This window comes from Pseudophryne corroboree, chromosome 1 (genome assembly GCF_028390025.1).
Source record: "Pseudophryne corroboree isolate aPseCor3 chromosome 1, aPseCor3.hap2, whole genome shotgun sequence".
NCBI classification, from domain to species: Eukaryota; Metazoa; Chordata; class Amphibia; order Anura; family Myobatrachidae; genus Pseudophryne; species Pseudophryne corroboree.
The window spans coordinates 967,777,785-967,792,032 of NC_086444.1; the positions used below are offsets into that span (position 1 = coordinate 967,777,785).

General features: G+C 41.5%; 1 protein-coding gene across 2 annotated transcripts in view; it reads left to right on the plus strand.

The window, feature by feature from the left end:
- The window catches only part of PDGFC (platelet derived growth factor C), a 396,071-nt gene that overhangs the window by 359,558 nt on the left and 22,265 nt on the right, over positions 1–14,248 (plus strand). For both annotated transcript variants that reach the window (XM_063920487.1, XM_063920488.1), the window contains exon 5: positions 8,879–9,086. In XM_063920487.1, the coding sequence (XP_063776557.1) occupies positions 8,879–9,086 (208 nt within the window). The remainder of the gene's footprint in view (positions 1–8,878; positions 9,087–14,248) is intronic.

Consider the following 14,248-nt stretch of genomic DNA (forward strand, 5'->3'; position numbering starts at 1 on the left):
TTGGTCAGTAGGGAAAATATATATATATATATATATATATATATATATATATCACCTTTTAAACCACAGTGTAAAGCCAGACACTGCCTTCCAAAAGAGCAGGACTCCCATCTTCTACTGCTGTGAACATCCTAATTAGCTAATAATAATAATCCAGTTTACACATGGATGAGCCTGAAGAATAAATAGTATTAGGTGGTCCGACCTTACCCAAACACACCACTTTTTCACAGGTGGTTTTGTTAATTTGAAGAGCCACTCTGGAAATAAACGACAAAAATGATACTGTTACTACAAAGTTACACCATGTGCCTCAAGCGCTTATCAAGCCCTCCAGTCATGCTGAGCTCAGTGTTTGTACAAATGTAGGAGAATGGAGGAATCAAACAATGTATAAGGCATGAGTGAACCACTGACAGGGCTGCATTTGTAAAATCTGCAGTATTATGTAAATGTATAGCCACCCCAGTGTAAAGACAAAGCAGCTGGAGTGGACACAAGACTAGCACAGTTGCATTACCCTAAACCATACTTGCCTACTCTCCCGGAAGCTGCGGGAGGCTCCCATTTTTTTGGGTAGAGTAGGCAGGTCTCCCGCATCCTGCTCGCACCCTAGTGATGTGGGCAGGATGGAGAGATAATCTCCTGTATTCGTGGGTCCGTGGGGTGGGCAAGGGGTTAATATGATGCAAATTGCGTCTTTTGAGCCCCGGCCCCTTCCCACGGATCTGCAAATTGCGACGTTTTCTGCTGTGGGGGCGGGGCTTGATGTCACAGCCAGGCCCCACCCACCAAGTCTCCTGCAAGGTCTCCTCTCTGGGCTTCTTCCGGAGAGGAGAAATCTAAAGTAGGCAAGTATACCCTAAACTCTCCAAAAATATAAGCAATGAACTTGGAAAAAAGCAGAAATACAGCATGGCACGCTAGTCTGCCACTATTCTCAGCCGGCAATCGCTACATTAATTCCTATCAACATGCATATACACGTGTGCATCCTGGTCACAGGCACACTAGCTGGGCATGGCTACATCTGTAAATGTGTTCAAGATGTCTCACATCACAATTACTAGTTAATAATAGTTCAGAATTGAGTGGTTTATAATGATGTATAATACATAGGTTTTTGACAATGTAGGGATTAAAATGATGATTGATGCCGTGCTTAATGACAGAGAATTAGTATTAATGGCAGTTCAGGAAGGAGGGGTTAATGATGACTGTGAATGAGGCTGTATGGGGTTAAATGATGGGTGGGTTTGGGTCAGTTTCTAATAGGCTAGGGTACATGGTACAATTCTGTATGTAATGGATCTCCCATATTTGCTATTGGCACTAGGACTGAATGTGCTGTGGTAACAGACAGTACTGTCTCCTGCCTTTGTTTGCCACCTCCCTATCTCCTGTCCTGTATATTCCTGTATGTATGAATTTCAGCCCTATTATACCCCTTTCACACCGCACAAATGACCCGGTATCGACCCAGCATATTGCCGGGTCGACATGGGTCAGCATGCGGTGTGAAAGCGCCATAGTCGAAATCCCGGGTCACCTGGCTCGTGCTTTATTCCCGGGTTAAATACCAGATCAATGGCACTATAAACAGGCTCCCGGATCGATGTGACCTGGGACCCATTCACTACAACAAGGAGAGGCGGCGCGGAGATGATCACATCTCCCAGCGCCGCCTTCGCAGCCGACTCCGCCCCCCGGCCCCAATGGAAACCCGCCCAGCATATTGCCGGGTTGGGGAAGCAAGCAACAGCGTCTAATGCCGGATCCCACCCGGGAATGACCCGTTTCCAATTCCCGGGTGGGATCCGGCATTGGCGGTGTGAAAGGGGTATTATATACAGTACGCAGAGCCGGCGCTAGCCGCTCAGCAAAGGGATGCAGTGCAGGGAGGCGCCAAACTGAAGAGGCGCTCAGCCTCTCCCTGCTTTGCATCCCTGCTGCTGCCAGCTGCCGCTGCACCTGTCACCCTAGTGACCCTGGCAGATTGCAGCGCGGCGGCTCCCCCTCCTCCCCAGAAAGTGTGCACGCAGTGTGTGCCTGTTTGGCCTCAGCCTACACACAGCGCATCTGGCGCTGCCATTCCCGAGCTACCTAGAGGGTTGGGGGAGTGGCCTAATCGCGGGAGACGTGGCCACGCCCCTTATGGGAAAAATCATTGTAAAAAAAAAGTCTAGGCTGTACAGAGCAGGGTAGGTGTAATCCCTGATCCCTGAGCCCCCAGCACTCAGCCCCTGAGCCCCTCAGCCAGGGTCAATTCGAGGGGGGAGTGTGATCACTGTGATCACAATTCCCCCACCCACCCATACAGGAACAATAACAATAGCAGCAGCCTCTTTGCCCCACTGCAGCACAGCATACTGCAGCATGTGCTGTGCTGCCAACATGAGAGCTGCTGATGCCCAGTAAGGTGGGAGGGGGTTGGGAGTGCAGGGAACCAGGGCCCCTCCGGGCCCCTCCATCAGTCCCAGGCCCGGGTAATTAGTTCCCGCTCCCGCCCCCTCTCGGGGTCACTGACAACATCCTACAGAGCCACTGGAGTAACGGAGCCTGCGAGAAACCGGAGAAGAAGGGAGAGGATCAGCAGCGCCCGAGCCGGGACCTCCTGCAGGTACCGGGGCTGCACTGTGGAGGGAATGAAGGCTGTACCTGGCATAGGGGGTAATTCAGAGATGAACGCAGATCGCTGCATACGCAGCCGGATCTGCATTCACCTCTGCACATGCTCAAGGCCGACCAGCCGGACACTACTGTGCAGTGTAATGTGACTAACGGACGCTACTATGCGGTGTAATGTGACTAACGGACACTACTGTGCGGTGTAATGTGACTAACGGACACTACTGTGTGGTATAATGTGACTAACTGACACTACTGTGCGGTGTAATGTGACTAACGGACACTACTGTGTGGTATAATGTGACTAACGGACACTACTGTGAGGTGTAATGTGAGTAACGGACACTACTGTGCAGTGTAATGTGAATTGGTACTATTCTGTGGCCCCTGTAATTTTGGCTCTTCCCCCTGCCGGGGGAAGTGGCATGTGTAAAAGGGTGCTCTACCTGGCGCAAAGTGTAAGAGGGAACTCTACCTGGCTCAGTGTGTAAAAGGATGCTCTATCTGGAATAATGTGTGATTGGCTCTACCTGGTGCAATATGTAAAAGGGGCCTGTATCTGGCGTAATGTATATAAGGGGCACTACCTGGCGTAATGTATGTAAGTGGTACTATTGTGTGGTGTAATTTTGAATAATGGAGACTACTGTTCATCATAATTATTTTACGCCCCTATATTTTAGGTAATTTTTTTATGACCGTATGTTTATGGATCTTGAGGGGGGGGGGGGGGGAGAGGGGCTCCAAAATGTGTAGTTACAGCTCTAAGGATGAGATCGTTCACATTTGTATTTGTAGAAAGGCGCAAAATTGATAGTTTGCAGGAGGGCGCCGAACACCCTAGCACCGGCCCTGACAGTACGTTTGCCCTATCACACATTTTTACTTTTAAAATACCAGCTATTTAGCACCCATAATTCCTATAAATCAGGTACAGAGGGATATGGGTGGGTTTTACATGAACAAAAAATATAGGCAAAAAATGGATTTAGATGTACATATGTTTTGCTTCTAGCATGCAATTTAATAAAACTTTGTTCAAGATTTAAAATAAATCCACAAAGGCTGGCATTAAGTACTACTTGAAATCTATTAAAAGATAAAGAGGAAATATTATGACATTTTGTATAGTATTCTTGTATTACCAATGTATTTTTTTTGTTTGTAAACTATGTTTATCTTACAGCGGTGTGTAATTGATCCAAAATTGGTAGTAGTAATAATAATAATAATAATAATAATAATAATAAAATTCATTAGCAATCTACAGCTTAACATTGCATCCCAGTGGTAATAGAACGTGACCGTTTTCTATAATTATATTATATGTAATCTCTGTAATCAGTAATGCCATTCTCTCATTAGTGACAGAACATGTTTTATGTACTTCGAATTATTGTAAACTGTGCAAGATAACGTATATAATGTTCTCTTTAAAATTGTTTTTTTTTAGCACTGATTAAACAGTCTAATTATAATAGTACTTTAATTCAAAGGAAATGTAATGCTTTAAAAAAATAATACCCACATCCTTTATAGATTAATAAATATGCATTTCAGTTCATTAAAAAATGTTTTAAGCTTCAGCAGAGCAGCCAATGCTACTTCCTAAGCCTTATCAACTCACATGGGAATGTTCCGGGAGTCTAAAGCATCTCATCTGGAATTCTGTGACAAGAGTGCTTTCTATATAAACCTGAAATCCTCTCCTATAACAGAATATAGAAGTACAGTACTGGATGCTGAGTAGAATATCTTTTCAAATGTCCTGGCGACTCTGGAATGGAATGAATAGAACATGTTCTATAGAATGTTCTCAGTGTGAAATATCTGTGTCAAACAATGAGGTTGTACAATTCAATAGTTCCTTCACAATGGCTTCTTACTATAGTAATGTAGGACGGAACACAGCCCCAATAAAAAAAAGCGGTGTAAAACAAAAATACAGTTCTAGACAATTGTTTGGCAAGTCGGCAGACGTTGTACACATTACTCAGCAAGTCAGCAGGAGCCGACAAGCATAGCAGTGCATCTTCTTTATCACTGTGACTTTACTGCATCGCCTGGATAGCTTCCAAATGTATCTGATTCAAATAATGGTATTGTTTTCACAGCAGATAATGGTTGGGGGCCTTTCTGATAGACATGGACTGTCATTGTACTTTTTTTGTGGTGTGTTTAGAATCTGTAACATTCCTAATATTCCAGGTGAGAGCCACAGTAAAAGCACAGGAAATGGGAGATTTGTAAATGTAGCAAAATACATCTACAAGATGCGTGATCCATATAACACTCTCTGATCTTGAATGTACACAAAATGAGATGGCAAACACTAAAGCAACGATTCTTGAATGTTTTTCACTGTGCATCAATCAAGTCATTACCACATTATCAAGGTAACCAGGCATATATTGAGTTGGTGCATCTCATAGCATTAAGCATAAGTGCACCCTGAGGTAAAACATACTGCAGTCATGATCCTGTATCCAAATTCCTATATTCCATTATACCAGTGAATATTAAAAGAATAAAAATAAATAAAATGACCATAAAATAATATACTTATTCAGCTGTGCTAGGCATGTGCCTTGTATGTTCCAAGGCGAATATCTGTTGTTGTTGTTGTTGTTGTTGTTGTTATTATTATCATCCATTATTTAATTGGCACCACAAGAGTTCTGCAGCACCTTACAAATTACATCAGCATAAACAGTACAAACAAAACAAGAGGAAAAAAGCAAAACAGTTACAGTACAAAACATTGCAGAACATGAAATACTGTACAAGCTATACAGACATTGTTTTATACATTATACAGTCACAGCACCCACAGACGTAGCGCTGCCTGCTGTGCCTAAAGGCTTGATGCCAGTGTGGGCAAAGGTGGCTCACAAGAGGGAAGAGGGCCCTGCTTGTGTGAGCTTACAGTCTAGAGGGGAGGGGCAGACAGACAGGGTGAGTCAGTGAGGTAATAGCATGGAAAGGTGACTCAGCAAATCCTGGAAGACTGCAACAAAGCTTGGTCCATGTGTCCATGTCGACCATGTCAATGTCGACCAATAGTGGTCGACCTAATGACTGTCGTCCATAACATGGTCGACCATCCAAGCGGATACTAGCCGCTAAAATGCTGCCAGCTATTGCATGTACTGTAGTGCACAAATACTGGGCAGTTCTATCTTTACAATGACATTTTCTGTGGCATTAAGCTACGTAGGACACACTCCTTTGCAACTTTCAATCCTGCTGCATATTTTAATTCTACTTCAGTACACCTACAGTGCAACATGGTTTTACCAAGGTGCACATTTGCTCCTTTTTAACTTTGCTCTCACCCCTGAATCAGCCCCTTATTACATAACTACAATAAGTGTTATTGTACATACTTTCAATGGATTTGTAAACATAATGAATATACTCTAGTTGACACAGATGCTTCACCCAGTGTGGTGACACCCGGTGTGCACTCTGGATCTCCGGTGAGCCGGAAGCACACTCACTATGATTAGAGGGGGTATGGCCACACATAAAGGGGGCATGGCATTATAAGAGAGACGTGGCTTCACGGGGATCCCAAGATCATCACTCCAGTGTCCAGCATCTCCTGAGATGTACAGTCTTCCTGTATTGTCGGCTCCTCATCTATGACAGGAGCCAGGTGCTACAGGAGACTGTTACACTGCAGCACCTGGCTCCTTACACCAATGAGGGCAACACCCGGGTGCGGGCCGCACTCCCCTTATGCCGCCACTGAGTTGACATAAAGGAGACCCTGTAAACAACTGGATTGGTACAAGTGCAGTAGGGGGCACTGAGCTGTCTGTTCCCATTAACCATGCCTGGGTTTGTCAGAGATACCTATTAAATTTATATTCTGTTTGAATTTTCGGGTTATACAGTGACTGACTTTGTATGCTAATGATATATTTATGTCCTTTTACTATACAGCTTAATATGAATTGTTATTTTTTTTTAATTAATGTAAAGTGTCATTATATCATGATTCATTTATCATTAGATATTTTTATGGTGTTCATACAATATACTGTATGAGGTACAGATCATTTTAGATAATATAAACATAAACTGTTCACATTACAACATTAGATTATGTTTCAAAATGCATATAGAGATGTCAGACTCAACAGGTAATTAATTGCTCATCTCTGTAAGAGCATGTGGCTTGGTTCCTGATGATTAAAGTAATAATAAACCATTGAGTGCGATATACTTGATGCCTTTCGGCATGTGCCTTATTAACACATTTTGGACCTCACTTAGGAGCAAATCCAGCACCAGGATTGTTGCAATGGAAGGGTTTCAGGTGGATTTTATGTCCATGTAGGGGAGTTACTGCCTGCTTTTGCACAAATCGCACAAATCCTGGTCTCTTTTATATTGACGCTGCATTTAGAGTTGAGCTCCAAACCTGTCTGTATATTCCATTACATTTACTCCCAAACTGCATATGCTAGCTCTGGATTTACACCTAATGTCAACTGAGGCTCTCTGGCAAATGTTGATGGTTACTGATACTTGTTACTATGTAAATGTTAGTTACTTTATACTGTATGATATATTTTAAGAAGAAATCACAATGACCTGTTTAGCTTTCTATTTTACACATTAATAACATCAAAGTATTTATTGAATTGACTCCTGATAATGTCACTGGTGTTATAAATGAGAAGAGGACTGGAAAAGACATTCCATGGCTTGGAGGGAGTCTAAATTTGAGAATAATAGCTTGGATCCATCATCTCTCTACATCCAAACTCTATCCCTCTCACCATAATGTACAAGAATTACATAGTAGCAGCTATTAACTTTATAGCTGATCGTGTCAAATCCCCTCTCTGTTCAAGGCATGGCTGCATGATGGATCTGCCAATATACTTTACTGTTCTTGGCATCTTCCTCATACACTTGTCTCCTCGTTTTAGTCCTGCCATCAGTTAAAATAATACTAAGTAGTACAGTGTGTTCATTAGATGAAATAAAATAATATATGTGTACCATATGTAATGGTTCTATAAATTAGAATTTGTAACTTGGGTGTTACATTTTGTAGGAATTATAACAACATTTTTATAAATTTCACTGAATTTATTTCCCACATGTAATTAAATGAAAATCTATTTTTATTTGGGGATCAATAAGCAAATAGTTCACTTTATCATTGGCGGAAATGTGACTATTCCAAAAGTCAGAGAAAGATATTTAAACGATATGGTTATTGTATGTATTTCCATCCTCGTGTAATAAAAGAGGTGCATTCAGGGCTGCCATCACAAATTACAGATGCAACAGACTGGGCCTCCCTTATCAGCCCCCTCTCAGCCTCCAACCTGTTGCCCCAGCACCCACAGCAAGCACGTTATGATATTTTAGACATACATTTATAGGACACCCACACTGACTTTCAGAACACTCCATTCAAGGGATTTGTATACCAATCCTCTTATTCCACATTCATGCACTTAACTTGAAAGAACCATTTGTAAGGTGTCTGACTGCAGTGCAAGAGGTCATGGGTGTGAGTCCCAGTTATGACATTACTGAGAAATGTATGTGTTTATATTAAGGTGTATGTAACTGATTATGCATATATGCTCCAGTACATACAGGAGCCTTCCTGCCTTTCCAGCCCCACCTCCCACATAGCAGCAAAACATTAGACACTGACAGGGGGGCCCAAAGCATCCTGATCATTCTGACAGCAAACTGCTTCCTTCACAGGTGAGATCATCAGCAAGCATTGGGCTCTACTTTGAGCCCAGGCCCAGTACATATGCACTAGCTGTATCCCTCTGATGGCGGCCCTGGGTGCGGTCATTATCTGTCAAGTATCTATTATCTGTTGTTCCCTGTTTAATTCTGAAATAGTATTTATATATATATATATATATATCTATATATATATCTATACATGTATGTATATATATATATATATATATATATATATATATATATACCCTGTATATATGATGAGTAGTATGTATAGAGCATTAAACACAATTTATCCTTTAGGGATACTTGCCTTTTATATAAAGGATTACTGTGTTGATGAATTTGGCCATTCATTACCTGAGCTGCCAAAGCGCATGTTGACCCTAAAAGACAGCCCAATGTATGTTCTTTGCACACACCTGAAAGAGTTACCAATCCATGAACTAGAGGAATTATGTGGTTACAATTACTTTGCTACTTTGTCACGTAATCATTCTCATTTTTTTCTCTTCATTTACAGCAAAAAGCAGAACCAGTCAGCCCCTCAGTGCTCCCTCCATCAGCACTGCCATTAGATTTACTTAGTGAGACTGTTTCTCGGTTTGGGACTGTGGAAGAAGTAATCAGATACCTTGAGCCAGATAGGTGGCAGTTGGACATAGAAGAACTGTACAGACCGTCATGGCAATCACTTGGGAAATCCTATATCCACGGCAGAAAATCTAGAGGTATGTGTAGCTTGTTTTCTGGCATGTAAAACTGTAACACACTTTGAAAATCTTCATTAGTGTCCATGTCAGTTTGTTAACTCTCTATTTGTATATGATAGCTTTAACACTCACCTCACTAGCTGTGACTAATGCTTAATATAATATAATTGGTGCCAAAAAGTGATACACAACATTGTATTTGTGTTATTATCTTCTTTGAATGTAGTCCAGTTATTACGTACAATTTACTATATTCTGTATATTTCTAGGTACCGTATCACAAAGTATTAAACATTGAACTTGTGGTCAGATAAGCTTGTCTACTGGATGGAAACTTTAGTCTTTCTTGTCCAAAATTTTAATATCATTCCATAAATATCTGTTAAAGGGAAAGCAAAACCTTTTCCTCTGGGATCTGCTGACCTGCCTAATGAAGGCTGTAGTTATCCTAATCAATCAGAGATTTTGTTGTTAATTGTTATAACACAGTAATTCAAAGGACAGTTTTGAAGAGACTGTACAGTAGCAGATTAAGGGCTGACATTATTAACAGTCTTCATGTCTCTTACTTTACGAGTAACCAGTCTCTGGCATCAGGTTTAGACTAATTCTAGTGAGATACATTACAACATATTAGCTCATCAAATGTCTGAATGACTGAATCTGGGGAAGACCATATTGTACAGAGTTGGTGATACAGGTTGAGTCTCCCTTATCCAAAATGCTTGGGACCAGAGGTATTTTGGATATGGAATTTTTCCGTATTTTGGAATAATTGCATACCATAATGAGATATCATGGTGATGGGACCTAAATCTAAGCACATAATGCATTTATGTTACATATACACCTTATACACACAGCCTGAAGGTCATTTTAGCCAATATTTTTTATAACTTTGTGCATTAAACAAAGTGTGTGTACATTCACACAATTCATTTATGTTTCATATACACCTTATACACACAGCCTGAAGGTAATTTAATACAATATTTTTAATAACTTTGTGTATTAAACAAAGTTTGTGTACATTGAGCCATCAGAAAACAAAGGTTTCACTATCTCAATCTCACTCAAAAAAGTCCGTATTTCGGAATATTCCGTATTTCGGAATATTTAGATATGGGATACTCAACCTGTACTAGCATTCACATTACTGGGCGCAAGTAAAAAATTTAATAATAATGCACATAAAATTCTGTTAATATTTCAAATAATTCCACCTTTTGGTGCTGATTCAGAGATGGGCGCATCCACGTGTCCATACGCAGTGGGCGTGTCTATCTGGTTCATGCACGCCCAGTGCATGTGTGCTACCCTTCTCCTTGCAGCCGCATCCAGGATGGATGCGGGCGCAAAATGAATGATAGCAGCGGGCATTCGCTGGGCGGCAACGCAGTTTGGTGGGGGCGTGGTGGCCTGAACGGGGCATGCTGGGAGCAATTTTGGGGCAGATGCATGATATCACATGCAGACACTCCAATTTAAAAAAAATGGTGGCAGACAGTCTGACAGTGTAGCCAGGCTGTGCTGCCAGGGTTCAACCTTCATTCGATGAGCCTGCAATGTAATTGCCTACGCATCGGGAGGCGACCCATCACACATGCTGGGCTTCCTTGCCCTGTGCTGGGTGGCTCCTAGCATGTGAGGAAATGGATGCAGATCTGGTTATGTATGTAATGATCTACATCCATCTCTGAATAAGGTCCTTAGTGACCCACCATAAATTTTCAGTTTATGCAGCCACCAATACAATTATACAGTATATACATAGAGGCAGGCTATGATGCAATGTGATATTAAATTACACTTGTTATAGTAGTACTCACTCACCACTACCTAACTTTGAGGCCTTCAGTTCACCAGGTGAATACAGCTGAGTAGCTAAATATGTGCTGTGAGAAAACCTTGGTCTGAGGTCCAATATCATGGTCCAAACTACAATGGAACATGCAAGAGCAAATTATAGTAGAACCTCTATGGAGGATGTTTATTTGATTCTAGCCAACCTTATAGGCCCTATGTGGAATGTTTATGTGGCGAGGACTTTGACAAACAGTCTAATATAGTGCCACTATTGATGATATGGGCTTAACTATTAGAGAAATAGTCTCAAGCCAATAGTTTATTATTATATTATATGGTGCAGCTGCTCACAAGCCAGGTTGCAGAAAGTCGCAAGCAAAATAGTTGGTTAGCATTGGGTCTACAAATGGATCTCTCTCACCTTGGACTTCAAAGTGATCTAGGAACCTGGAGTCTCAACTATTATCCTAGAGTGTCCAGAAGGCTGGCAAAAGAATTAGGGAGGCCAATCACGGGATGTTTTTGTAAATCCTAGATATCTGGATTAAAAATTATCAATCCCGGGATAGGCTTGTTGTGACATAATAGGTCAACTGCTGTACATGGGATCTGCTGAAGACTCCTTTTCATATCAGGAATTGCTCCCAGTCAGCTTTGAATCCAAGAGATAGGAGCCAGGCAATGTCTCAATAGTGGGCATGCACTCTATCTTTTTTATGGGTTGCTGCTTATCTGACAAGTATGTATCCTTTGGGTATAGGGGCTCATACTTCTAAATTGCAATTCTGACCAATAAATGGTTGGGATCTGCAAGTCAGGGATTTTTAACATGTTGAAATGCCCTGGTTCCCTGACTGATCACCAATCATCGATATTTGCTTATCAGCAGAATGGTGAAAGGTTCAGCCAGCTTCTATACTCAAGTTGTATACTGTGGTGCATCAGTTAAATCAAAATGTCAAACCACACCTCAAGATCTATGACTCATCATATGACAAAGTGCCTGCATGGCAGTTAGATTTATTGGACAGCAGGATTGTCTGGAAATTCTTGTCAAGAAGAACGGTATATTGGTACACTCTTAACACAAATATTTTGAATTTGCTGAAGTACCTGGCATTGCCCAGGTTCAAATCTTTAAGTTATCAATGAGTTGGATGTAACTGTCATCATTTAAAAAATAATTTGCAGCTTAGCAACTCTTTCAGCACACACATGAGGTGGCTTCCCAGTGTCTTTTTTTTTTTGGGGGGGTGGGGGAGGGGTGTCGCCAGTAGCCTGGATCCACAGCTTTCCTTTCTGTTCAGTTTTATAATCACTTTTACATTGCAAGATGGGTTTAAAGTTTTCCTTCTGTTATCTATTTTCTTCTCCAAGGCTTTTGTGTACACAATATTTTTTGTCTTCCCACCTCCATTTCTGTCAGTTACAGTATTTTAGTTGATTTATGGTTATTTCTGTCAGTTATTGCAGTTTATTAAAGTTTTAATCCAAATCCATTCATTGGAAGGCAAAGAACAGGCTCCCTGTGTCAAAGTTCTGTCTGGTGTGCACCTCATGGGTGTGTTGAAAGAGGTCCGACCAAGACCTCAACCCTTTAGTATGTCTTCTTGGATCCAATGTTATCACTCTGTGAAGTTTTCTTCCAAATCCATCCAGTAGAAGGCTCAGAACAGGCTCCCCAGGTCAAAGTTCTGCCCAGCGTACATCAACAGGAGGTCCGACCGAATCCCTAACCCACTAAAACCTGGCCAGGATTCAACTGGACCATCTTACGTTGGTTTCATCGAAATCTGTGCAGGGTTGTCCGAATGCATAATCAGACAGACAAAAATACAAACAAACATACCAATTCATTTTATATATAATATAAGGTTCATATTACATAGATGAAAATGCTATAAAGTTACTACAGTTTACTGTATACAGTATACCTAAACTTATATTTTATAGCTATTTGTAGAGTCATAAATATTTGCAGGGTTGGAAAAAAACTGCTTTTTTTTTGTTTCAACCCTTTTTTTGTTTAAACCAGGTGTTTTTTTGCATTAATGTTTTAATAAAAATAAATCATGTATTAGAAACTAGAGATGAGCGGGTTCGGTTTCTTTGAATCCGAACCCGCACGAACTTCACTTTTTTTTTCACGGGTCCGAGCGACTCGGATCTTCCCGCCTTGCTCGGTTAACCCGAGCGCGCCCGAACGTCATCATGACGCTGTCGGATTCTCGCGAGGCTCGGATTCTATCGCGAGACTCGGATTCTATATAAGGAGCCGCGCGTCGCCGCCATTTTCACTCGTGCATTGAGATTGATAGGGAGAGGACGTGTCTGGCGTCCTCTCCATTAGAATAGAGATAGATAGATTAGATAGAGAGAGATTGTGCAGAGTCGCAGACAGAGTTAGTTTACCACAGTCAGTGACCAGTGCAGTTGCTAGTTAACTTTTATTTAATATAATATATCCGTTCACTTCTCTCTGCTATATCCGTTCTCTGCCTGAAAAAAAAAACGATACACAGCACAGTCAGTCACACAGTGTGACTCAGTCTGTGTGCACTCAGCTCAGCCCAGTGTGCTGCACAGTCATCAATGTATAAATTAAAAGCTTATAATTAATTGTGGGGGAGACTGGGGAGCACTGCAGGTTGTTAGCAGGAGCCAGGAGTACAATTATATTAATTAACAGTGCACACTTTTGCTGCAGGAGTGGTGACCAGTGCCTGACCACCAGTATAGTATTGTTGTATACTACTAATATCTCTTTAAATATCAACCAGTCTATATTAGCAGCAGACACAGTACAGTGCGGTAGTTCACGGCTGTGGCTACCTCTGTGTCGGCACACGGCAGGCAGTCCGTCCGACCAGAATTGTATTATTTATTATTATATACCTACCACCTAACCGTGGTTTTTTTTTCATTCTTTATACCGTCATAGTGTCATCCTAATTGTTACGAGTATACTACTATCTCTTTATCAACCAGTGTACAGTGCGGTAGTTCACGGCTGTGGCTACCTCTGTGTCGGCACACGGCAGGCAGTCCGTCCGACCAGAATTGTATTATTTATTATTATATACCTACCACCTAACCGTGGTTTTTTTTTCATTCTTTATACCGTCATAGTGTCATCCTAATTGTTACGAGTATACTACTATCTCTTTATCAACCAGTGTACAGTGCGGTAGTTCACGGCTGTGGCTACCTCTGTGTCGGCACACGGCAGGCAGTCCGTCCGACCAGAATTGTATTATTTATTATTATATACCTACCACCTAACCGTGGTTTTTTTTTCATTCTTTATACCGTCATAGTGTCATCCTAATTGTTACGAGTATACTACTATCTCTTTATCAACCAGTGTACAGTGC